The sequence below is a fragment of the Pagrus pagrus genome (genome assembly GCF_965226575.1).
Source record: "Pagrus pagrus genome assembly, chromosome: 5".
Taxonomy (NCBI): Eukaryota; Metazoa; Chordata; class Actinopteri; order Spariformes; family Sparidae; genus Pagrus; species Pagrus pagrus.
In genome coordinates this window covers 32,079,587-32,102,052 of record NC_140189.1, presented here as the reverse complement: position 1 = coordinate 32,102,052, position 22,466 = coordinate 32,079,587, and the positions used below count along the sequence as shown (strand labels likewise).

Sequence of the window (22,466 nt, the reverse complement as noted above, 5' to 3'; positions counted from 1 at the left end):
GATAGAAGACAATATAAACATCCATTTATGCCAACAAAACACAAATCAGATGTCCACAGACATGTTGACGACATGTCCCCTTACAGAAACACTGGCGGTTAATGCTGTTAATTACCAAGACAACTGAAAAGCTGGAGCTCTCCCACAAAAACACTGATCAATATTTACACAGTCTGACTGATGCTCAACTACCTCTAGTCAATATGTTGTCAGTGGGGATAAAATGTCACATGTGAACACTCCCTAATTAAACTGAGGTCCTCTGAACACAGTTGCAGAGCAGTTGGCAGGCGCTGCTCTGCCTGTAGAGAAAGGTGCTGCTGGTTGTGGTGAGCTGCTCTAACAACAGAGGACAAACACTCTTTAGGTTTTGACAGTGAACTGCTGTGTGTCTGTTCACCACAACTGTCGACACAAACTTATGGAAACTTTGATGTTTTAGTCACAATTAATCTTTCTTCAGAGAAATGCACTGATAAAATACATTGCATGAATAACTTGAGGGAAAAACCACTGAACTTAATGAACTCCTCCTTCGTCCAGTTGCTGCAACACTTTGTGAAGCTCTTCTGCACGTCTGTCGTGACAACGAGCAAAGCCACATGCAACAAGCTGCACTGACAGCTACGGGCTGCGGTGGGCCGTCAGACCGACCATCAAGGCTGTTTACTCAGAACAGGACCTGACTACGGGCTTCAACAGGATACGTAGCGAGGGAAAAGCTAAAACAGGTTTCAGAAGGCTAATTTTAGTTGAACAAAAGACAAAGTTTTGGTTTTATTTTCTGGTTAATGTGCTCATTCAAAGGACAACTACTGATTATAAATTGGGGTTTTTAAAGATACAACAAAAGGGATCTACAACCGTACGGATCAGTTATATTGAAACATACAATCCTTATATTAGTTTATTGATTCCTGTCCATCACTTGAGACTTCAGCACACATGTGAAACCTGTTTGTGATAATCAGGCCGACTTCATGTGAGTTCTCCTTCATTAAAGAACTCATGCTCTTGTCGAACGGATCAGGTTTGGGACCAGTGAGTGATTAGCCCCTCCCCCTCTGACATTAACGACCAATCAGAAGAACTGAATCACAGAAATCTGAGCTGAAGGCGATCATAACATAGCGTGACTGGGTAGGTGTGTCTCCAACCGTCCTGTTTCTTGTAACTGCCCCTTTTGAAGTTGTTGTGATATTAAACACGAGCCATAAAAGGAAGGCACTGTAGTGTTACAGGCCACTTTCTGAGGCTGAAATAGTAAGTGAGAGGTCGAAGACTCTCACCTCAGTTTGAAGCCCGACCACAACAACGCTTTAGTTTCCATGCATCGTTTGTTTCTCAGTGGTGACTGTGAATGTGTGTTCATGTGCGTCTGTTTTCAAAAGTACGACGCTGAAAACAAAGAACATGAAGAGCTTCTGTTTGAAACTCTATTTTACAGTTGGTGCTTTTCTTGTGAAAACCAATGAGGTCAACGGTACTGACCCTGATGAAGACCACAGACCACAACACACTGGTCCAACAGATATACTGCAGGCCCTATAGATAGATAGGTTGTGTGTGTCAGTGTGTGGTGTTGTATTGGATTGTGTTATGTTGTGGTTTTCTCCTCAGATAAAAAATACATAGTTCAGAAACTCTCAGTCGCCTTCAGGTGAATGTGTTTGTGTGGTACTGTGAGAGTGTCGCTCTGCTGCTGACTTTCACCAGCCCTCTGACAAGAAGTGAAGCGAGTGTAGAGGATGGACGCTGTGCTCTTCCTGCTTATGTGAGTGACAGGCAGAGGGGCGGGTCATCACTGATGATGTAAAGCATCTGAATTTTTTTTTTTAAAAATGGCTGATGACATGATGCAGCTGATGAATCTGTGAAGACTGGACGGTGGTGGGGAGGTGGAGGGGCGCGCAAAACGGCAGTAGAAATGGACTAAAAGCATCATATTTAAACAGACAGCAGCAAGATGATAGGCTAACAGTGAACATGTGTCACTGTCTATTGGATGGATGTGACCAGCTGATGGCAACTGACAGCCCGAAGTAATGAGGCAGCTAATTAGGACATTGTGAGCTTGAGTGAGAGGAGTGAATGACATGATGGTACGAGTAATAAACTAAACAACAAAGCACACAATAAAGTAGAACTTTGGCCAGAGCTTCATTTAATGATGACTGTTTTGATGAAATTGTTATTTTAAGTCAAACCATGATTTTCTCCTAAACTTAACTTAATAGTTTTGGTGCCTTTATTTTGAAAAATGTAATCGAACATTTCGTGTTTGTTATTTCTGACTTGACCACTGAATAAGGCCGTGGTGCTTTCAGGGGCAGGCGAGTGCAAAGGCAACAGTTTCACAGTGGACCAGCGAGTGTATTACACATTATGGCGAGATACATCCACTACTAATGTTTAGGAACTGCTGCACTGTGTCATTGATGCAGCACGGTAAAAACAAACCTTTACCTCCTCTTTAAAGGCCCTGTCCTGCCCTCCAACACATCTTTCACCCTGTTCACCCTGTCAGTCCTCTTGTGTGTCCACATGAAACTCTGAACAGAAGCTTGCTGTTTGTGTTGTTTCATGTGTTCAGGTTGGAAAAGTGGTCGATATTATTTCCACTGTGGTGGTTCACTGAAACTACATCATAACAAGGAGCCAATCAGACTGCTCTGACATGATTCCCTCCCACTCGATGCCGTTACATTAAGATCAATCTTCCTCTAATACGATCTAATTTAACTGCTGTCTCGGGTGAATCAACAAGAAAATGCTGATGGTGTTTTATTTACTGCTGATGCTCAGAGTCGGGCGTAAGTAGTCAGTCTTTTATCCATATATAGTTTAGGTTTGTTATATTCACGCATCAGTTTAGACCAGAGAACATTTGACTCTTTCTGTTGTTAATCACTGCTCTATTTAATTTTATCTTTAGGATGCACAGACGATCTGAACTTTGAGGTGAAGACTGTTGGAGATGATGTGACTCTGACCTGTGCCCGCCAGAAGTCTTCGATTTCACAACCTACATTGTTTTGGATCAGGCTGGTTTCTGGAAACAAGCCTGAATTCTTGGGAGGAACATATAACTTTGATTATGATGGTGTGAACAAAACTCCTCGCATTACAGCAAAACAAGGCGATGGAACATTTCTTCTGCATATTAGTGAAGCACAGTTAAGCGATACTGGACTTTACTACTGTGTGAAACATACGCTACTTAACTTGACATTTGTGGAAGGAACTTTTCTAAAAATTCAAGGTAAACATCATTTATAACAGCACTTTACATATGTAGATGTTTTAATTTATATATAAAGATGTCACGTTTCCTTAAACTATAAATGAAAACTACATATTTAAATACTTTTATTTTGATTAAAGGGAGTAAAATGTTTTATTTTGCAGGAGCAGAACCTGATATCACCACCGTCATTCAACTCCCTCCATCTGATCCAGTCCGTCCAGGAGACCCAGTGACTCTGCAGTGTTCAGTCCTCTCTGACTCTGAGAACAAACCGTGTCCAGGAGGACACAATGTGTTCTGGTTCAGAGCCGGATCAGAATCTAATGCCAGTTTCATTTACGCTCATGGAAACAGTGGTGACGAATGTGAGACGAGTCCTGAGGCTCACTCTGCACAGAAATGTGTCTACAGCTTCTCTAAGAACGTCAGCTCCTCTGATGCTGGGACTTATTACTGCGCTGTGGCCTCATGTGGAGAGATTTTATTTGGAAATGGAACAAAACTGGACATTGAAGGTAAAGATTTCCAAAAAGATCAATAATAATCATTCATTCTGATCTCTTCAAATCTGTTAAGTTGTACCACAAATGTATTTTAACGTCTTATTAAAATAATTGTTGACTTTTATTATTTTCTCCTTTTCATATTGTTTTTGCAGTCAACATGTTGGATTTGCAGACGGCCAATACAGTCCTGTTTCTGCTCTGTGCTGCTCTGGTGATGAGTCTGATTGTTATTTCCTACCTGAGTTACACCATGAAGAAGAAATCTTGTGGTTGTTGCAAAGGTAACAGAAGTTTCTCACACTTCAATCCATCGAACAGCATTTTTCAAAAAGCTAACTTCACAGGATTTACATTGAAATATCCATAAATAAATCTAAATTAACAGGCAGCATCTTTCATCTAATATGTCTTTATTATTATTTGTTTTTCTAATACAGATGCTGTCCTGGAAACAAATGCCAGCGGTGGTCCGCAAAGACAGCAGGTAAGGAATGCAAAGAAAAGAGATGAGTGGGAAAGTTATTACCGTATGTAAATATTAACATCCGTCATCTCATGACATTTGTTTCATGTCTTTGCTCAGAGACATGAGGACTCATTGATTTATTCTGCACCGACCTTCACCAAGAAGAAAGCTCGCAAAGCAGAGAGACTGAAGGTAAAACCATCAGAGGCAGAGACGACCTACTCTGACATCAGGACTTTTGTGATAGATTAACAATCTGAACTATGGATTTGCTAATTCAACACAGTATCATTTGGAAAAAGTTACAGCTTCACAACAATTTCACACCTGATATCGTAACGAGGTTTTATTTGGATAACCTGAAAATTCTCTCATTGTGACGTTATTTTATCTGTTTGTATTCCCTATAAAAAGTGTATAAAAGGGAATAGATTATCATGATGGAAATGTTCGTGACAAGAACATTTAAGTTTTAATGGCTGTCAGTAATATCCTGCATCTCATATATATTAAGTCTTGCTTTATTTTTGTGCAGTTTTTGTTGTTGAGCAGGTTAATCATGCTACCGATCAAACAGACTTTTGAAAAGGTTGTTGAGTGAGGCTCCCAATCTGTCTGATGCAATGTTATGGCTGTTAACTTCTCCTATATGTCTCAATGCAGTGCAAAAATAATTAAATTAAAACCTGTTTACTTTAATGTGCACCATTTTCAGTTTGTTTTTCTAATTTCATCATTTTTCATATTCAGTTTGTTTGCCATGATTAATTTATTTTGTTAAAATCACTACAGTAGTAATCACTGCAGGATGCAACTAGTGTAAGAAAATGAGACTGACTTAATATCTTGTTTAATGTTTGAAGCACAGAAGAAAAACTAAGCAAACCATTTTATGGACATTTAGGAACTTTATCAATGTGGGTGTATTTATATTGAGCTTGTTTGGACATTACAACACATCTTCAGACTTAAGCGACTGTTGACTGCCAGTGACTCACAAAACGAGATACATCACTGTCCCAAAAATGACGTGACCATTGCAGCGTTCCAGTGACGGGCTGACAGGACTTTGTCAGGGTGCAGTTTTTTTTGGGTTTATGCAAGAAAAATATTTGGTTAGGTTCAGGAAAACATTGTGGTTTGGGTTAAACTAAATATGTTACTTATGTGACTTAAGTTCATACAGTAACTTAAGTATCGCACTAGACACAAACAGTGGCCTCCTGAGTGAAAGCCCTGTGTTCGCTTTAGCACCCGTACGCCCCGATCTCCTCCCAGAGCGGACTTTGTCTCTCTTAATGCTACTTTACCTGACTTCCTCTTTTGCTGTCATGATAATTACCATGGCCACTAGAGGTTGCCATCTAAGAACAATCATAAATACATGTATGGCTCATTATAAGCTGCTGGCACATCTAGACAGTGTAGTCTTGGCTTGCGTCCACTTTAACTCTTGAGCAGTTTATTTGCAGTGCAGTCACAATGTTATCAAACCCACTGTACCATCAGAAATGACTGATGAACAATAATCTTATCAAGTTTACCTGATGTGTGTGAGTGTGTGGTGTTGTACGCCCGTCAGAGCACATCTCTAACAGCAAACTCTTGAGGTGGCACATGTTCTGATAACATAATGCATCCTGACGTTGTTTTCTAGTTGCAGTGTAGATACAACTGGAATAGACACATTTTTGTCAGCTTTGCCAGGGAGGGAAAAGTTATATGTTTCCACTTTAATGACCACAGTTAATATAAACCATATATATGCAATTAAAACAAAGCAATACACACTGCTTGTGCTGCATAATGAAAAAGAAAAAAACAAATATGAGGAAGCCTTCCTTCCTGGTAATATTTCTGACCAATGAGAGAAGAGCTTGCTCAGCCATTACAAGTTTTAGACGCTCTTGAATGTTGCCATGTGAGCACAAATGAACAAAGCAGAAAATACAAAATTTATATTCAGTTAGTCCCTGAATCGGACCAAGAAGAAAACAAAGGGTCTGAAAACGGTGATCGTGGTTCACAGGCCTGCTCTGAGAGGGTGTTGCTGGTTGTGTGATTACACCACACATAAAATACACACACAGTTTTTTATGTTGTATACACAGTTAATCTTTGTTGAGACGCACAAAATATTTCTTTTAAAAAATATATAGAGTGCAAAAAAAGTTTGCGGACGACTACTCAAATGAATGAAGTCCTCCATCTTCCTCGTCTCACAGCACTTTGTAAAGGCCCTCTGCGTGTGTGTGTGTGCGTGTGTTGAGAAAACAACAAGCAAAGCCACATGCAACAACTACACGGCCTGACACAAGCTGCGGTGGGCCATTTTTCCACCCTTTGACCGACCATCAAGGCTGTTTACACAGAACAGACCTGACTATGTGCTTCAACAGGATATGTAGCGAGGGTAACGATGCAGCGAGGGAAGAGGCGCCTGCACAAGGTCTCAGCACGCCGTTTTTTAGTTGAACAAAGTGTCTTCATGGAGTACTGTTCCTTTAAGATCACAATTCAAGCTTCTGCTCTCACCTAAAAGATCAGGGTGGGACCAGGTGTTACCTTCAGAGGGACCAAAGTGTAATAAAAAATACACTTCTAAAAGTAATACGCTGTAGTTTTATTCCACTTCGAGCCCAATTTCCTGAGTCTAAAGCAGAAAGTGAGAGAGGCAGAGAAAGCCCCTCTGTATTCACACCTCAGTTTGCAGCCCAACCACAACAAGGCCAAAGTTTCCATGCATCATTCGTTTGTCACTGGTGTCTGTAAATGTGTGTTTGTGTGTGTCTGTGTATGTGAAAGTACAAAGGACACAAAGTACATGAAAGTATTCACTGCAAGACATTTAACAGTTGTAGCTTGTCCTGTGTCCTGTGTCCACCCTGCTGTATGTTTAACTGTGTGTGTGTATTATGTGTACAGGGGCTGAACACAGCACTGTGTCAGGGAGCTGCTGATTTAAATGTGTGGGCATTTTTAATGAGTCACACCTCCAGCACCACTTTATCTTTAACAACTTTATCATCAAACCAACATGTTTTGGCTTGTGGTCAACAACACGCTGACCCTGCTGAAGGCCACAAACCACAATGCTGCTGCAGCTTTGAGTCTCAGTTGGTGATCTATATGTGGTGTCTTGTAAGTCAGGTGAAGTTGTTCAAGAGGCCTCCGCACAGAGTTTGTGGTGATGTAATGGACTGTTTTACACTGGCAGGTGCTCCTGTCACTCTCACTGTGAGGGGGTCCGCTGTAAAAAGCTTCCTCTTTATTTGAAAACAAGAAAACCAATGTGAGGCTGTCGTGCTGCTTCATAACAAGGTGTTAGGCTCAAATCTGTTGTTCTTTTATTTTTATTTTTCACTCAGCTCCCTCTTTCAGATCATATGTGGGTCAGCTGAATTACAAACTAGTACAGTGTAGTAGTAGGATGGTGTAGCAGCACAAGGCATCACGTCTCCTCAGTCTCCTTTCTCACCTGGGTCCATCAGATGAACAAAAATTCATCAACATGTTTCACCGTCACAGATACCTCGACATGTTTTTAATGTTTTAAACCAATCAATTTAATTCCTATGATCAATAATTTTACATCAACAATTGATCTCCTCACTTCCTGTATGTGAGAGGGGCTGCGTGTTAAAACAAACCACAGAGAATCAGCCTCTGATACTGTGGTTCCTGTCACCATTGTGGTTTTTAGCTTTTCTCCACCAGGGAGGTTATTGGCTGGACATGGCTGGAGATGGCACGACAATGAAAAATACCAGGTTTTTGTCACAAACAGCACAGCTGGAAATTGTCCTGAGTTCTTCTTAAAAATATCCAGAAGTTTCCTGCTTACAGATGTTGAAACTCTGTCGTCCCTCATCTAAAATATGCAGTAATTTCACACCTACTACTGCTGAAACACACACTCAAACTGCGGTTCAGCAGGCCTCGTCTCTTTGCTTTACTAAGTTTATTAACATCGAAGTTAAGACAATATCACACCTCATAAATCACTAAAATATTAGCACCTGTCATCTATTTTAGCGTTTCTGGAAATCGAGCTACAACCTCAATAAATATGGGTGTGAATGAAGGCAACACAGTGAAGATGAACAACACAAACACGTGCTGTGTTGTGTCTCCTGACCCACAAACCAAACAAGTTACAACTACATGTCATTTAGTGACGTGTGTTTCCTCAACAGCTTAAGTGAGCATCAACTGAAGTGGAAAATCAAGTTCAAATCAAGTCATTTCTTGTGTTTAGTTTCAGTGTCAGTTACAGAAACCCACCATGAAACAGAAGCTTGCAGCTGGGGTTGTGTCGTGTGTTCAGGTTGGAAAGATGGTTGATATTTATATCCTCTGTGGTAGCACAGCGACACGCCAACGTAACGAGAGGCCAATCAGATTGCTCTGAAACTGTCGCCTCCCACTTGATATGATTATATTAAAGTGAATCTTCTTTTAATTTCCTCTGATTCGACTGCAGTCTCAAGAGGAATAACCAGAAAATGATTGTATTTTATTTACTGCTGACGCTCAGCGGAGTGGGTGAGTAGAAGTAGAGGCATCAGATTTACTCCAGATATGCATTTAAAGTATTGTATATCCTCTTAGACTTATTTAGGATAGGACATACATCATTCTTCATCTTTTGTTGATTTAAAATAATGTCTTTTCAGGATGCACAGTTCAGCAGATCCTTGAGACAAAGACTGCTGCAGTTGGAGATAATGTGGCTCTGACATGTCGTCGCAAGCTGTCAGAAACTTTGTTTTGGATCAGACTTGTTTCTGGAAAACTTCCTGAAGTCTATAAAACATTTAGCTCTGCAAGTGTTGATCCTCGCATCAGATCCACAGAAGAGTCTGGAACTTTTGTCCTGCGCATCACAAATGCAATGCTGAGAGATACTGGAGTTTACTACTGTTTGAAAATAGAAAAACAAAACTTGACATTTTTGAAAGGAGCAGACCTGCGAGTTCAAGGTAAATACATCAGAGAAAAGCTTACTACAGTCCCTCCTTCTGACCCGGTCCGTCCAGGAGACTCAGTGACTCTGCAGTGTTCAGTCCTCTCTGGCTCTGATGACGAAACATGTCCAGGAGGACACAGTGTGTGTTGTTTCAGAGCCGGATCAGATGTTGATCCAAGTTTTAATTACATTCAAGAAAACCCAGAAGGACTCTCCACAAAGAAATGTATCTACGGCTTCTTCTGGAACGTCAGCTCCTCTGATGCAGCGACTTGTGACTGTGCTGTGGCCACATGTGGGGAGATAGATTGTGGCAACAGATCAAAACCTGACAACGAAGGTAACTGGAGACCATTTTCACATACTGGTGAAGTCAGCATCAGTGTATGTTCACCTGGAAGTCCATTAAGATATACTTTGACAAATAATTGTCCTTAAACTTTATGATCATATTACAGTTAGTTACGCTTTTTTGCATTTTTATTATTTGTCCTTTTTTGTTTTTCAGCACTCAACATGTGGGCCAATACGATTTTGTTCATGCTATGTGCTGCCTTGGCTGTAAGTCTGATTGTGATAGCTGTCCTCATTTATTCCAGAAACTCTTGTGACATTTGCAAAGGTAAGGATACATTACTTACACATTGTTCAATTTGGGAAAAGCGAACTTCACTGGATTCACATTACTAGTCTATAGAATATAATCAACCTACAGAACCGTCACTCTTTAATTTAGTGACATTCACTCAATCCTTTAAATTTATTTATTTGTTGTATTCTTTAATTTGTATTATTGTTATTGTATTCATTTGCTGTACATTTTATAATACATTTCTCATTTTTGATTAACAGGCATGCAAAACGCTGGTGGGCAGCAAAGCCAGAATTTAGGCAATTTAAGGGTAAGATTAATCTTCTAAATTAAAGTTAGTACTGTTGTTCTTTTTAAGTGCATTCATCAGGATAATCATCTGACAGAATTTGCCATATATTTTCTCAGGTTTATTCTGTTGCCGCCTTTACCGTTATGAAAAAAGGCAGTGGTGGAACGGGAGATGTAAAAGCAGCGGAGAGAGAGAAGATCTACGCTGCTGTCAAAGTTTTTGGGTTGAATTAGCAACGCAGTCCGGCAAAACAAAGTATTTGTGTAAGATGGTTTGTTATAAATTATTTGACCCTCCTTCCATTTTTAACATTTTGGTTAAATCATCAAAAACACTTCATTTGTAACCCAGACTTTACGTTTTATATTTTTCATCTCCATTAGTAAATCTGTATCTATCTGTACAGTATACTCGCTGTAGATTCTGCATGTGCTAAGTTTACACTGCATTCTGTTATTACTACAACAACATAACAATATACATGCTGATTGATTTTCATACTAAACATAAGCAAATATATGTGTATATGTATCGCTTATGACTATTTTTTTATTATCAATATTATTTTGATGGTGTTTTAATTGATGTATATACAGTGAGTCCAATATGTATTTGATCCCTTGCTGATTTTGCCGGTTTGCCCACTAATAAAGACATGATCAGTCTATAAATTTATGATAATATGTATTCAAACATGGAGAGACAAAATATCAAAAAGAAATTCCAGAAAATAACTTTAAAGAATATATTTTAATTAATTTGTATATCATTGAGGGAAATAAGTATTTGATCCCTCTGGCCAAACACACTCAATACTTAGTGGCAAAGCCTTTGTTTGCAAGCACAGCAGTGAGACGTTTTTTGTAGTTAACTACAAGTTTAGCACACACACCAGGTGGAATTTTGGCCCACTCTTCTTTGCAGATCCTCTCTAAATCATGAAGGTTGGTGGGCTGTCGCCTGGCCACTCTGACCTTCAGCTCCCTCCATAGATTTTCGATCGGATTGAGGTCCGGTGACTGGCTGGGCCATTCCATGACCTTGATGTGATGTTTCTTGAGCCAATCCTTTGTTGCCTTTGCTGTGTGCTTCGGGTCATTATCATGTTGGAAGACCCAACCACGGCCAATTTTCAGCTTCCTGGCAGAGGGGAGGAGGTTGTCCTTCAGGATTGTACGGTACATGGCTCCATCCATCTTCCCAGTGATGCGGTGAAGTAGCCCTGTACCCTTGGCGGAGAAACACCCCCAAAACATTATGCTTCCACCTCCATGCTTGACGGTGGGCACAGTGTTCTTGGGGTCATAAGCAGCATTTTTTTTCCTCCACACATGACGGGTAGAATTGAGGCCAAAAAGCTCAATTTTGGTCTCGTCCGACCACATAACTTTCTCCCAATAACTTGGTTCATCTTTCAGGTGATCATTGGCGTACTTAAGGCGCGCGTCCACATGTGCCTTCTTGAGAAGGGGTACCTTTCGGGCACTGCGGGATGTTAACCCATTGCTTCGCAAAGTGTTGCCTATTGTTTCCTTGCAAACTGTGGTCCCAGCTGCCTTCAGGTCATTTGCCAACTCCTGCCGAGTGGTTGCAGGATGATTTTTGACCGTTCTCAGAATCATTGCTACCCCACGAGGTGGAATCTTCTTAGGAGCACCGGACCGAGGTCTGTTGATGATCATGTTATGCTTTTTAAATTTTCTTACAATTGCACCAATGGTTGTTACCTTCAAATCCAACACCTTGCTAATCTTTTTGTACCCCATTCCAGCTTTGTGGAGATCAACAATCCTGACTCTGAGGTCCTGAGACAGCTCTTTGGTCTTCCCCATGGTGAACAGTTTGGAATCTGTCTGATTGTCTGATTCTGTGAACAGGTGTTTTTCACACGGGTGATTAGTGAGAACAGGTGGCTTCAGTTCAGGTAACAAGTCGATTGGGAGTGTCTACCTGGTCTTTAAAAGCCAGAACTCCTAATGAATACTAAGGGATCAAATACTTATTTCCCTCAATGAAATACAAATCAATTAATATATATTCCTTAGGTTCATTTTCTGGATTTTTTTTTTGATATTCTGTCTCTCCATGTTTGAATACATATTATCATAAATTTATAGACTGATCATGTCTTTATTAGTGGGCAAACCGGCAAAATCAGCAAGGGATCAAATACATATTGGACTCACTGTACATATTTTCCTTTTCTACACATGTTCTGACCATGATGAGCTTTTACATGTACATACATGCATCTTTTATTTTAAGTGTTTATATTAATTGGCCACTCATCTCTGTTGTCGCAAGAAAAGAAAGTTATATTTCCCGCTCTTGTTTTTCTTGATATTGTTATGATGAGTTGTATGAGTTGGTGGTTAATCACTGGCAGGTTCCTGGCTTCTGGTCAATAGGGGTCACACTCACACATTTCACAGTATCACTTGGAAAGCCAAGGGGGTGTCTGTCTCTTTCTGCTGCTGTGCTTTATTAAAATACATTGCATCGTATATATGGTGACAACTTAACTTCTGATTTTGTGATCTTTGGGTTGGCCTCCATTATTCTCATAAGAGACCAGTTCTTTTGTGAAGGGATCCTCTTCATAATGTTGTCAGATTCTTTGAATAACAATCTGAGCTCGTTTTCACATTACACACCAAAATATGTAAAAAATAAAAAAAATTACATTTAAAGAAATGGGGCCCAGGTTAAAAAATACTGGAATTATCATTTCTCAATTGTTCCTCAGAATAGCACGCCAATTTCAACAGACTAACCTACAAATTAAAGACTAAAAGAACATAAAACAAGGCAAAACTGTCAGCTTCCAAGTTTGAAGTCACGTCACGGTCAGCTGATATCATACATCCTCAAGCTTGAACTGTTACCACTAGATTTCAGTGGGTGGGACTGTGACACAGGTGAAGCTGGGTCATCTAGCTGTAGGTGGCACAAAAGAGAATAACTCCTTTCAGTGTATGAACTTTGGGCTTTATATCACAAACAAATTACATGCACAAAGACAGCAAGTCTGTCGTTGCACAGCCAAAACAGGAAGGGGTTCACTGTTTTCCCTGGTTGCTATCCCCAGGTAACAGTATAACAACAGGAATAACTGGAGAAACTCTACACTTCACCTAAGGCAAAGACGGAGTTTCCCCTTTCCATCAGGACATGAGACAAAACCTGTCTACTGATTTATACAACCAGGTGTTTGACTCTCCTTTTTCAAACGAGAAAACGTAACAGCATCTTTATTCCCTATGTGATGGGAACATCTGAGAAACTCATGAGGATCTTCAATAAACATCATATCCCAGTTCACTTTAAAAGTACCAACAGTGTGAGGCAGAAACTTGTCCATCCTGAGGACAAAACACCCAGGTATAAACAGAGTAATGTAGTTTATGCTGTTCAATGCAGCCAGGACTGCACAGATTTGTACATTTGGGAAACAAAACAACCTCTCCATAAACGAATGGCACAACACAGGAGGGCCAACTCCTCAGGTCAAGACTCTGCTGTCCACTTACATCTGAAGAAACAAAATCATTCCTTTGAGGACAACAATGTGAACATCTTGGCCAGAGAAGACAGATGGTTTGAAATCTTGAACAGAGGAAAACCCATCTTTGAACAGAGGAGGTGGCCTAAGATATTACTTATCACCCACTTACAATGCTGTACTGAGTTCTCTCCCCAGACAGCTTAACAACCATTCACACCTGGACTCACCTAGCCCTAACAACCTATATGAAAACCGGTTGGACCAACGACTTCAACCAATGACCCACAAGTGGCCCTAACGACTCTGAAACTCAGAGTTCACACGTGTCCTTAACGTCTCTGTGAGGAAACTCCCACACAGGGTTTAAAAGCCTGCAACTCCCCTCCAGTTAGCTAGAACTGAAGAAGCCTCTTGGATGAGAGGTGAAACGTCTTCAAGAAAATGAAATAAATGTAGTTGCCTACAATGTAGCACCTAGATATACCCTGACCTGGATGACTGAGAAACTTCATCAACATCAAATAGTGAGTGCGTGAGAGAGAGGGGTAACATGCTCCACACACAGCAGGACAACACCCGTGTGGCAGGAAATGCACTTTGAATATATATTCTGTGATAACCAATCAGAAGCATTAGATGGTCTGAGCGTCTTGAATACGTCACCACCTTCACTCTCTGAAATACAAACAAGCTTCCTTATAAAGTCAGTGTCAAGATGATCGTGTTCTGCGTTACACTGCTTCTCCTTCATCAAGGATGTAAGTGCTGTTGAATCATGACCATTATATTTTCTCATTTAAGTATCTGTATGTAAACTAGATGTAGAGTATGGTGGTTAGTGTGATTATATTTTATCTTATTTATGTTTTTACATTATGCTGAAATTGTCTTTCACTGATTAATCTATTGTACGTTTTGATTTCATTCAGACACGCTGGTGCCAGTAACCACAGTTGAACTTGGTGAACCTGCAACCTTCTCGTGTGCTTATCCTAATGCTCTGGTTAGCCGTAGAAGCATCTATTGGTACAAGCAGAGTGCCGGAGATGTACTGAAATTAATCATGAATCAGCAGAAATCTACGCAACCGGAGTATGCACCAGAGTTTTCTGACTCAAGATTTGCAGTAAACAATGATGACCACTTTAGCAACCTGACCATTCTGAGGACAAGGCGAGAAGATGAGGGAATGTATCACTGTGCAATAATGGAGTGGTTGATGCCAACGGAGTGGAGCGGGACATATTTGTTACTAAAAGGTAATCTTGTCTACTTTTATAAAATATTTTGCTCACGCTTCACATTGATCAAAAGCTGCAGGATATAAATGTTTACGAAAAGAACCTTTTAAACGTACTACAAGGAACTTTTGACATGTTATGAAGCTGTAAGCCTGCCCGGATCTGTATAAGTTTAGCAGTCAACATCTTCACTGGTTCAAGCAGAGTGTCGGAGATAATCGGAAATTACTTGTGACACTTATGAAACATACAAAGCCTGTGTACGGACCAGAGTTTTCTGCCTCTAGATTGGATCTGAAAGTTGAGAAGAATATTAGTAATCTGACCATTTTGAGAACAACTGAAGAAGACGAGGGAATGTATCACTGTGCATTCTTTTACTGGAATAAGAATTTTTGGAGTGGAACCTATTTGTCATTAAAAGGTAATTCTGTGATCTGTTTTTTAAAAATGTTTTGGAGTCACTTTAAACACTTTCAGTTTCATTGTGTTAATGTTCTTTAACTTAACTGACTTACTGTCAATAAATGCGTTAAGCTCTGATTAATTTGAACTTTAAACATGCATTTAACACAGTTTTGCATCACACAGGAAACACTCAGAGGACATCGACCTACACTGTTGTTCAGCGGCCGACAGCCTCTGGTCCAGTCCGTCCAGGAGACTTGAAGACTCTCCAGTGTTCAGTCCTCTCTGACTCTGAGACTAAAACATGTCCAGGGGATCACAGTGTGTTCTGGTTCAGAGTCGGATCAGATAAATCTCATCCAAACATCCTCTACACTGATGGAAACAGACGTGATGAATGTGAAGACAGATCTGACACTCAGAAAAGCTGCATTTATCACTTCTCTAAGAACGTCAGCTCCTCTGATGCTGGAACTTACTACTGTGCTGTGGCCACATGTGGAGAGATACTGTTTGGACATGGAACAAAACTGGACATTGAAGGTAACGTTCTGTTTTTTAGAAAATTTGAACATTTAAGTCACCTTAGGGTCGACAGGTGCGTAGGAGAAGACCAAAGGCCGACAAAATCAGGAAAAAGACTGCCGCCCACTGTCCACTTCACTTGCGATTAAGTTTCTTGACAATGTTTCGGTACTGAGACCTTCATCAGGCTATCTCACATTTAAATCTCAAATTATACAATAAGTGATGATCAACTTTTACCCATTTGTAATTTTCTTTGTTTTTTCCTTTTGATAATGTTTCAGGATCCAGGATGTGGTCACCCACAGCTGATGCACTTATTTATCTGCCGTGTGCTGCCTTGGCTATAAGTCTGGTTGTTATTGCCTTCCTCATTTACGCCATGAAGAAACAAGAGTCTGGTTGTTACATCGGTAACAGAAGTTACTCATAGTTCTCTATACAACGCTTCAACTTTAAAGCTACTCCATCCTTATTTATTGTTAAATATATACTTTCTGTTTCTAAATCCAGCTGCTGTTGCCGGGCAGAAAATCAGTGGTGGTCAAAAAAGTCAACAGGTGAGGAATCTAAATGTTGGATTAACCTTATTGAAACAGTTGAGGTTGTTTGTGTTTTTTAACGTTGTCTTCTGGTGTATTTTCACAGAGAGATGTGGACATGAGGCTTTATTCTGCGGTTGTTTTCACCACGATGAAAACTGACAGAGGTGCGATGAAGCATGCAGAAGCAGCAGAGAGAGAGAGGATCTACACTGCTGTCAAGGCTTTTGGGTTGGATTAGTGACTTAAAATGATGTGTTTGCTTGATGTCAGTCCATTTTGAGCTCAATGGGTTTATGTACAGTAGCTAGTAGTGGCTTAGGTCAAGCTTCTATACTTATTATACACATATAACTGTAGAAACAAGTTAGATTGAAATAGATAGAAATACATTGAACGTGGGGTTGAACTTTTCCGATCATTGTATTTACCTGCTTATTCTGTGCAGGGTCTCCAGAGGCTCCAATGTATCAGTGTAGGCACCGACATGTTAGATGGCTCAGATATCAGAGGAACAGATCTGATCAGAAATTAGAGAAGAGCACTGATTTCTGGTCAGTACGACTATAATATGTAACAAACTGTTTCAGTAAATAAAACACACTGTGCTTCGTAGTGCTAAACTACTGACTCCATCTGTTATTGAGTCAAACAAGTTTAGCTTATTCTGCAGATTTCCTAAACGTCCAACAAAACACAAATCAGATGTCCACAGACATGTTGACGACATGTCCCCTTACAGAAACACTGGCGGTTAATGCTGCTAATTACCAAGACAACTGAAAAGCTGGAGCTCTCCCACAAAAACACTGATCAGTATTTACACAGTCTGACTGATACTCAACTACCTCTAGTCAATATGTTGTCAGTGGGGATAAAATGTCACATGTGAACACTCCCTAATTAAACTGAGGTCCTCTGAACACAGTTGCAGAGCAGTTGACAGGCGCTGCTCTGCCTGTAGAGAAAGGTGCTGCTGGTTGTGGTGAGCTGCTCTAACAACAGAGGACAAACACTCTTTAGGTTTTGACAGTGAACTGCTGTGTGTCTGTTCACCACAACTGTCGACACAAACTTATGGAAACTTTGATGTTTTCATCACAATTAATCTTTCTTCAGAGAAATGCACTGACAAGAAAATACATTGCATGAATAACGTGAGGGAAAAACCACTGAACTTAATGAACTCCTCCTTCGTCCAGTTGCTGCAACACTTTGTGAAGCTCTTCTGCACGTCTGTCGTGACAACGAGCAAAGCCACATGCAACAAGCTGCACTGACAGCTACGGGCTGCGGTGGGCCGTCAGACCGACCACCAAGGCTGTTTACTCAGAACAGGACCTGACTACGGGCTTCAACAGGATACGTAGTGAGGGAAGAGCTAAAACAGGTTTCAGAAGGCTAATTTTAGTTGAACAAAAGACAAAGTTTTGGTTTTATTTTCTGGTTAATGTGCTCATTCAGAGGACAACTACTGATTATAAATTGGGTTTTTAAAGATTCAACAAAAGGGATCTACAACCGTACGGATCAGTTATATTGAAACATACAATCCTTATATAGTATTGATTCCTGTCCATCACTTGAGACTTCAGCACACATGTGAAACCTGTTGGTGGATAATCAGGCAGACTTCATGTGAGTACTCCTTCATTAAAGAACTCATGCTCTTATCGAACGGATCAGGGTTGAGACCAGTGAGTGATTAGCACCTCCCCCTCTGACATGAACGACCAATCAGAAGGACCGAATCACAGAAAACTGAGCTGAAGGCGATCATAACATAGCGTGACTGGGTAGGTGTGTCTCCAACCGTCCTGTTTCTTGTAACTGCCCCTTTTGAAGTTGTTGTGATATTAAACACGAGCCATAAAAGGAAGGCACTGTAGTGTTACAGGCCACTTTCTGAGGCTGAAATAGTAAGTGAGAGAGGTCGACGAGTCTCACCTCAGTTTGAAGCCCGACCACAACAACACTTCAGTTTCCATGCATCGTTTGTTTCTCAGTGGTGACTGTGAATGTGTGTTCATGTGCGTCTGTTTTCAAAAGTACGACGCTGAAAACAAAGAACATGAAGAGCTTCTGTTTGAAACTCTATTTTACAGTTGGTGCTTTTCTTGTGAAAACCAATGAGGTCAACAGTACTGACCCTGATGAAGACCACAGACCACAACACACTGGTCCAACAGATATACTGCACGCCCTATAGATAGATAGGTTGTGTGTGTCAGTGTGTGGTGTTGTATTGGATTGTGTTATGTTGTGGTTTTCTCCTCAGATAAAAAATACATAGTTCAGAAACTCTCAGTCGCCTTCAGGTGAATGTGTTTGTGTGATACTGTGAGAGTGTCGCTCTACTGCTGACTTTCACCAGCCCTCTGACAAGAAGTGAAGCGAGTGTAGAGGATGGACGCTGTGCTCTTCCTGCTTATGTGAGTGACAGGCAGAGGGGCGGGTCATCACTGATGATGTAAAGCATCTGATTTTTTTTTTAAAAATGGCTGATGACATGATGCAGCTGATGAATCTGTGAAGACTGGACGGTGGTGGGGAGGTGGAGGGGCGCGCAAAACAGCAGTAGAAATGGACTGAAGGCATCATATTTAAACAGACAGCAGCAAGATGATAGGCTAACAGTGAACATGTGTCACTGTCTATTGGATGGATGTGACCAGCTGATGGCAACTGACAGCCCCAAATAATGAGGCAGCAAATCAGGACATTGTGAGCTTAAGTGAGAGGAGTGAATGACATGATGGTACGAGTAATAAACTAGACAACAAAGCACGCAGTAGAGTAATCTTCCTGTCTGAACTTCATTTAATGATGACTGAAATAGTTATTTTAAGTCAAACCATGATTTTCTCCTAAACTTAGCGAACATCAAGTTTTTGTTATTTCTGACTTGACCACTGAATGAGGCCGTGGTGCTTTCAGGGGCAGGTGAGTGCAAAGGCAACAGTTTCACAATGGACCAGCAAGTGTATTACACATTATGGCGAGATACATCCACTACTAATGTTTAGGAACTGCTGCACTGTGTCATTGATGCAGCACGGTAAAAACAAACCTTTACCTCCTCTTTAAAGGCCCTGTCCTGCCCTCCAACACATCTTTCACCCTGTTCACCCTGTCAGTCCTCTTGTGTGTCCACATGAAACTCTGAACAGAAGCTTGCTGTTTGTGTTGTTTCATGTGTTCAGGTTGGAAAAGTGGTCGATATTATTTCCACTGTGGTGGTTCACTGAAACTACATCATAACAAGGAGCCAATCAGACTGCTCTGACATGATTCCCTCCCACTCGATGCCGTTACATTAAGATCAATCTTCCTCTAATACGATCTAATTTAACTGCTGTCTCGAGTGAATCAACAAGAAAATGCTGATGGTGTTTTATTTACTGCTGATGCTCAGAGTCGGGCGTAAGTAGTCAGTCTTTTATCCATATATAGTTTAGGTTTGTTATATTCACGCATCAGTTTAGAGCAGAGAACATTTGACTGTATCTGTTGTTAATCACTGCTCTATTTAATTTTATCTTTAGGATGCACAGACGATCTGAACTTTGAAGTGAAGACTGTTAGAGATAATGTGACTCTGACCTGTGCCCGCCAGAAGTCTTCGATTTCACAACCTACATTGTTTTGGATCAGGCTGGTTTCTGGAAACAAGCCTGAATTCTTGGGAGGAACACATAGCTTTGATTATGATGGTGTGAACAAAACTCCTCGCATTACAGCAAAACAAGGCGATGGAACATTTCTTCTACATATTAGTGAAGCACAGTTGAACGATACTGGACTTTACTACTGTGTGAAAGTTGACAAACTTGACTTGACATTTGTGGAAGGAACTTTTCTAAGAATTCAAGGTAAACATCATTTATAACAGCACTTTACATATGTAGAAGTTTTAATTTATATATAAAGATGTCACGTTTCCTTAAACTATAAATTAACATATTTAATTACTTTTATTTTCATTAAAGGGAGTAAAATGTTTTATTTTGCAGGAGCAGAACCTGATATCACCACCGTCATTCAACTCCCTCCATCTGATCCAGTCCGTCCAGGAGACTCAGTGTCTCTGCAGTGTTCAGTCCTCTCTGACTCTGAGAACAAACCGTGTCCAGGAGGACACAATGTGTTCTGGTTCAGAGCCGGATCAGAATCTAATGCCAGTTTCATTTACGCTCATGGAAACAGTGGTGACGAATGTGAGACGAGTCCTGAGGCTCACTCTGCACAGAAATGTGTCTACAGCTTCTCTAAGAGCGTCAGCTCCTCTGATGCTGGGACTTATTACTGCGCTGTGGCCTCATGTGGAGAGATTTTATTTGGGAATGGAACAAAACTGGACATTGAAGGTAATTTCTGAAGAACATTTGTTTCAATGTATTTAAACGTCTTATTAAAATAATTGTTGACTTTTATTATTTTCTCCTTTTCATATTGTTTCTGCAGTCAACATGTGGGATTTGCAGACGGCCGGTACAGTCGTGTTTCTGCTCTGTGCTGCTCTCGTGATGAGTCTGGTTGTTATTTCCTACCTGAGTTACACCATAAAGAAGAAATCTTGTGGTTGTTGCAAAGGTAACAGAAGTTTCTCACACTTCAATCCATCGAACAGCATTTTGTAAAAAGCTAACTTCACAGGATTTACATTGAAATATCCATAAATAAATCTAAATTAACAGACAGCATCTTTTATCTAATATGTCTTTATTATTATTTGTTTTTCTAATACAGATGCTGTCCTGGAAACAAATGCCAGCGGTGGTCCGCAAAGACAGCAGGTAAGGAGTGCAAAGAAAAGAGATGAGTGGGAAAGTTATTACCGTATGTAAATATTAACATCCGTCATCTCATGACATTTGTTTCATGTCTTTGCTCAGAGACATGAGGACTCATTGATTTATTCTGCACCGACCTTCACCAAGAAGAAAGCTCGCAAAGCAGAGAGACTGAAGGTAAAAACATCAGAGGCAGAGACGACCTACTCTGACATCAGGACTTTTGTGATAGATTAACAATCTGAACTATGGATTTGCTAATTCAACACAGTATCATTTGGAAAAAGTTACAGCTTCACAACAATTTCACACCTGATATCGTAACGAGGTTTTATTTGGATAACCTGAAAATTCTCTCATTGTGACATTATTTTACCTGTTTGTAATCACTGTAAAAAGTGTATAAAAGGGAATAGATTATCATGATGGAAATGTTCGTGACAAGAACATGTAAGTTTTAATGGCTGTCAGTAATATCCTGCATCTCATATATATTAAGTCTTCATTTTTGTGCAGTTTTCGTTGTTGAGGAGGTTAATCATGCTACCGATCGAACAGACTCTTGAAAATGTTGTTGAGTGAGGCTCCAATCTGTCTGATGCAATGTTATGGCTGTTAACTTCTCCTATATGTCTCAATGCAGTGCAAAAATAATTAAATTAAAACCTGTTTACTTTAATGTGCACCATTTTCATTTTGTTTTTCTAATTTCATAATTTTTCATATTCAGTTTGTTCGCCATGATTAATTTATTTTGTTAAAATCACTACAGTAGTAATCACTAAGTAATCAGTACAGTAGTAGTAGACTTAATATCTTGTTTAAAGAACAGTTGTCGTGTGAGTGTGTGGTGTTGTGCGCCCATCAGAGCACATCTCTAACAGCAACTCTTGAGGTGGCACATGTTCTGATAACATAATGCATCCTGACACTGTTTTCTAGTTGCAGTGTAGAAACTCTGTACAGCTGGATATTTTATTTATTCAAACTACTGAGACACATTTTTGTCAGTAAATGTTGATTGCACAATGTAATCTCTATACAGTAACGACACAATCGGCATTTACACTGGTTCACTATACGCCTCACTTTCACTATGAATTTTACTGAAGAGGGAAAAGTTACATGTTTCAATTTTAATGACCACAGTTAATATAAATATATAATATACATGCAAACAAAGTAATACACACTGCTTGTGCTGCATAATGAAAAAGAGGAAAAACAAAGAGGAGGAAGCCTTCCTCCCTGGTAATATTTCTGACCAATGAGAGAAGAGCTTGCTCAGCCATTACAAGTTTTAGACGCTCTTGAATGTTGCCATGTGAACACAAATGAACAAAGCTGAAAACACAAAATTAATATTCAGTTAGTCCCTGA

General features: G+C 40.2%; 2 protein-coding genes and 1 long non-coding RNA gene across 4 annotated transcripts; all 3 read left to right on the top strand.

Annotated features, from left to right (window-relative positions):
• Positions 1-3,392: 3,392 nt before the first annotated feature.
• LOC311256949 (uncharacterized protein) lies at positions 3,393-21,706 on the top strand (the record flags this gene model as incomplete). Its single annotated transcript, XM_084352360.1, has 4 exons — positions 3,393-3,762; positions 20,758-20,886; positions 21,043-21,089; positions 21,189-21,706. The coding sequence occupies 4 exons, from the start codon at positions 3,393-3,395 to the stop codon at positions 21,321-21,323; spliced, it is 681 nt and encodes a 226-aa protein (XP_084208486.1). The 3' UTR covers positions 21,324-21,706.
• LOC311257968 (uncharacterized protein) lies at positions 3,913-17,848 on the top strand. Of its 2 annotated transcripts, XM_084353965.1 has the most exons (4): positions 3,913-4,034; positions 4,191-4,237; positions 4,337-4,411; positions 16,400-17,848. In XM_084353965.1, exons 1-4 carry the CDS (start codon positions 3,968-3,970, stop codon positions 16,532-16,534), a joined length of 324 nt encoding a protein of 107 aa, XP_084210091.1. In that variant the 5' UTR covers positions 3,913-3,967; the 3' UTR covers positions 16,535-17,848. The 2 variants fall into 2 exon arrangements, 1 of the variants encoding a protein (XP_084210091.1); XR_014622688.1 differs by lacking the exons at positions 3,913-4,034; positions 4,191-4,237; positions 4,337-4,411 and adding an exon at positions 16,175-16,311.
• On the top strand, positions 8,776-10,417 carry LOC311257185. Its single transcript, XR_014622595.1, has 3 exons — positions 8,776-9,810; positions 10,041-10,090; positions 10,189-10,417. It is a non-coding gene; the product is annotated as an uncharacterized lncRNA (long non-coding RNA).
• Positions 21,707-22,466: the final 760 nt, after the last annotated feature.

Coding starts and splice junctions, on each gene's coding strand:
- LOC311257968 (XM_084353965.1), top strand. CDS start 3,968: ATGAGTCTGATTGTTATTTCCTACCTGAGTTACACCATGAAGAAGAAA. Junction 4,238..4,336: donor GTGGTCCGCAAAGACAGCAG/GTAAGGAATGCA, acceptor GTCTTTGCTCAG/AGACATGAGGACTCATTGAT. Junction 4,412..16,399: donor GCAAAGCAGAGAGACTGAAG/GTAAAACCATCA, acceptor GTATTTTCACAG/AGAGATGTGGACATGAGGCT.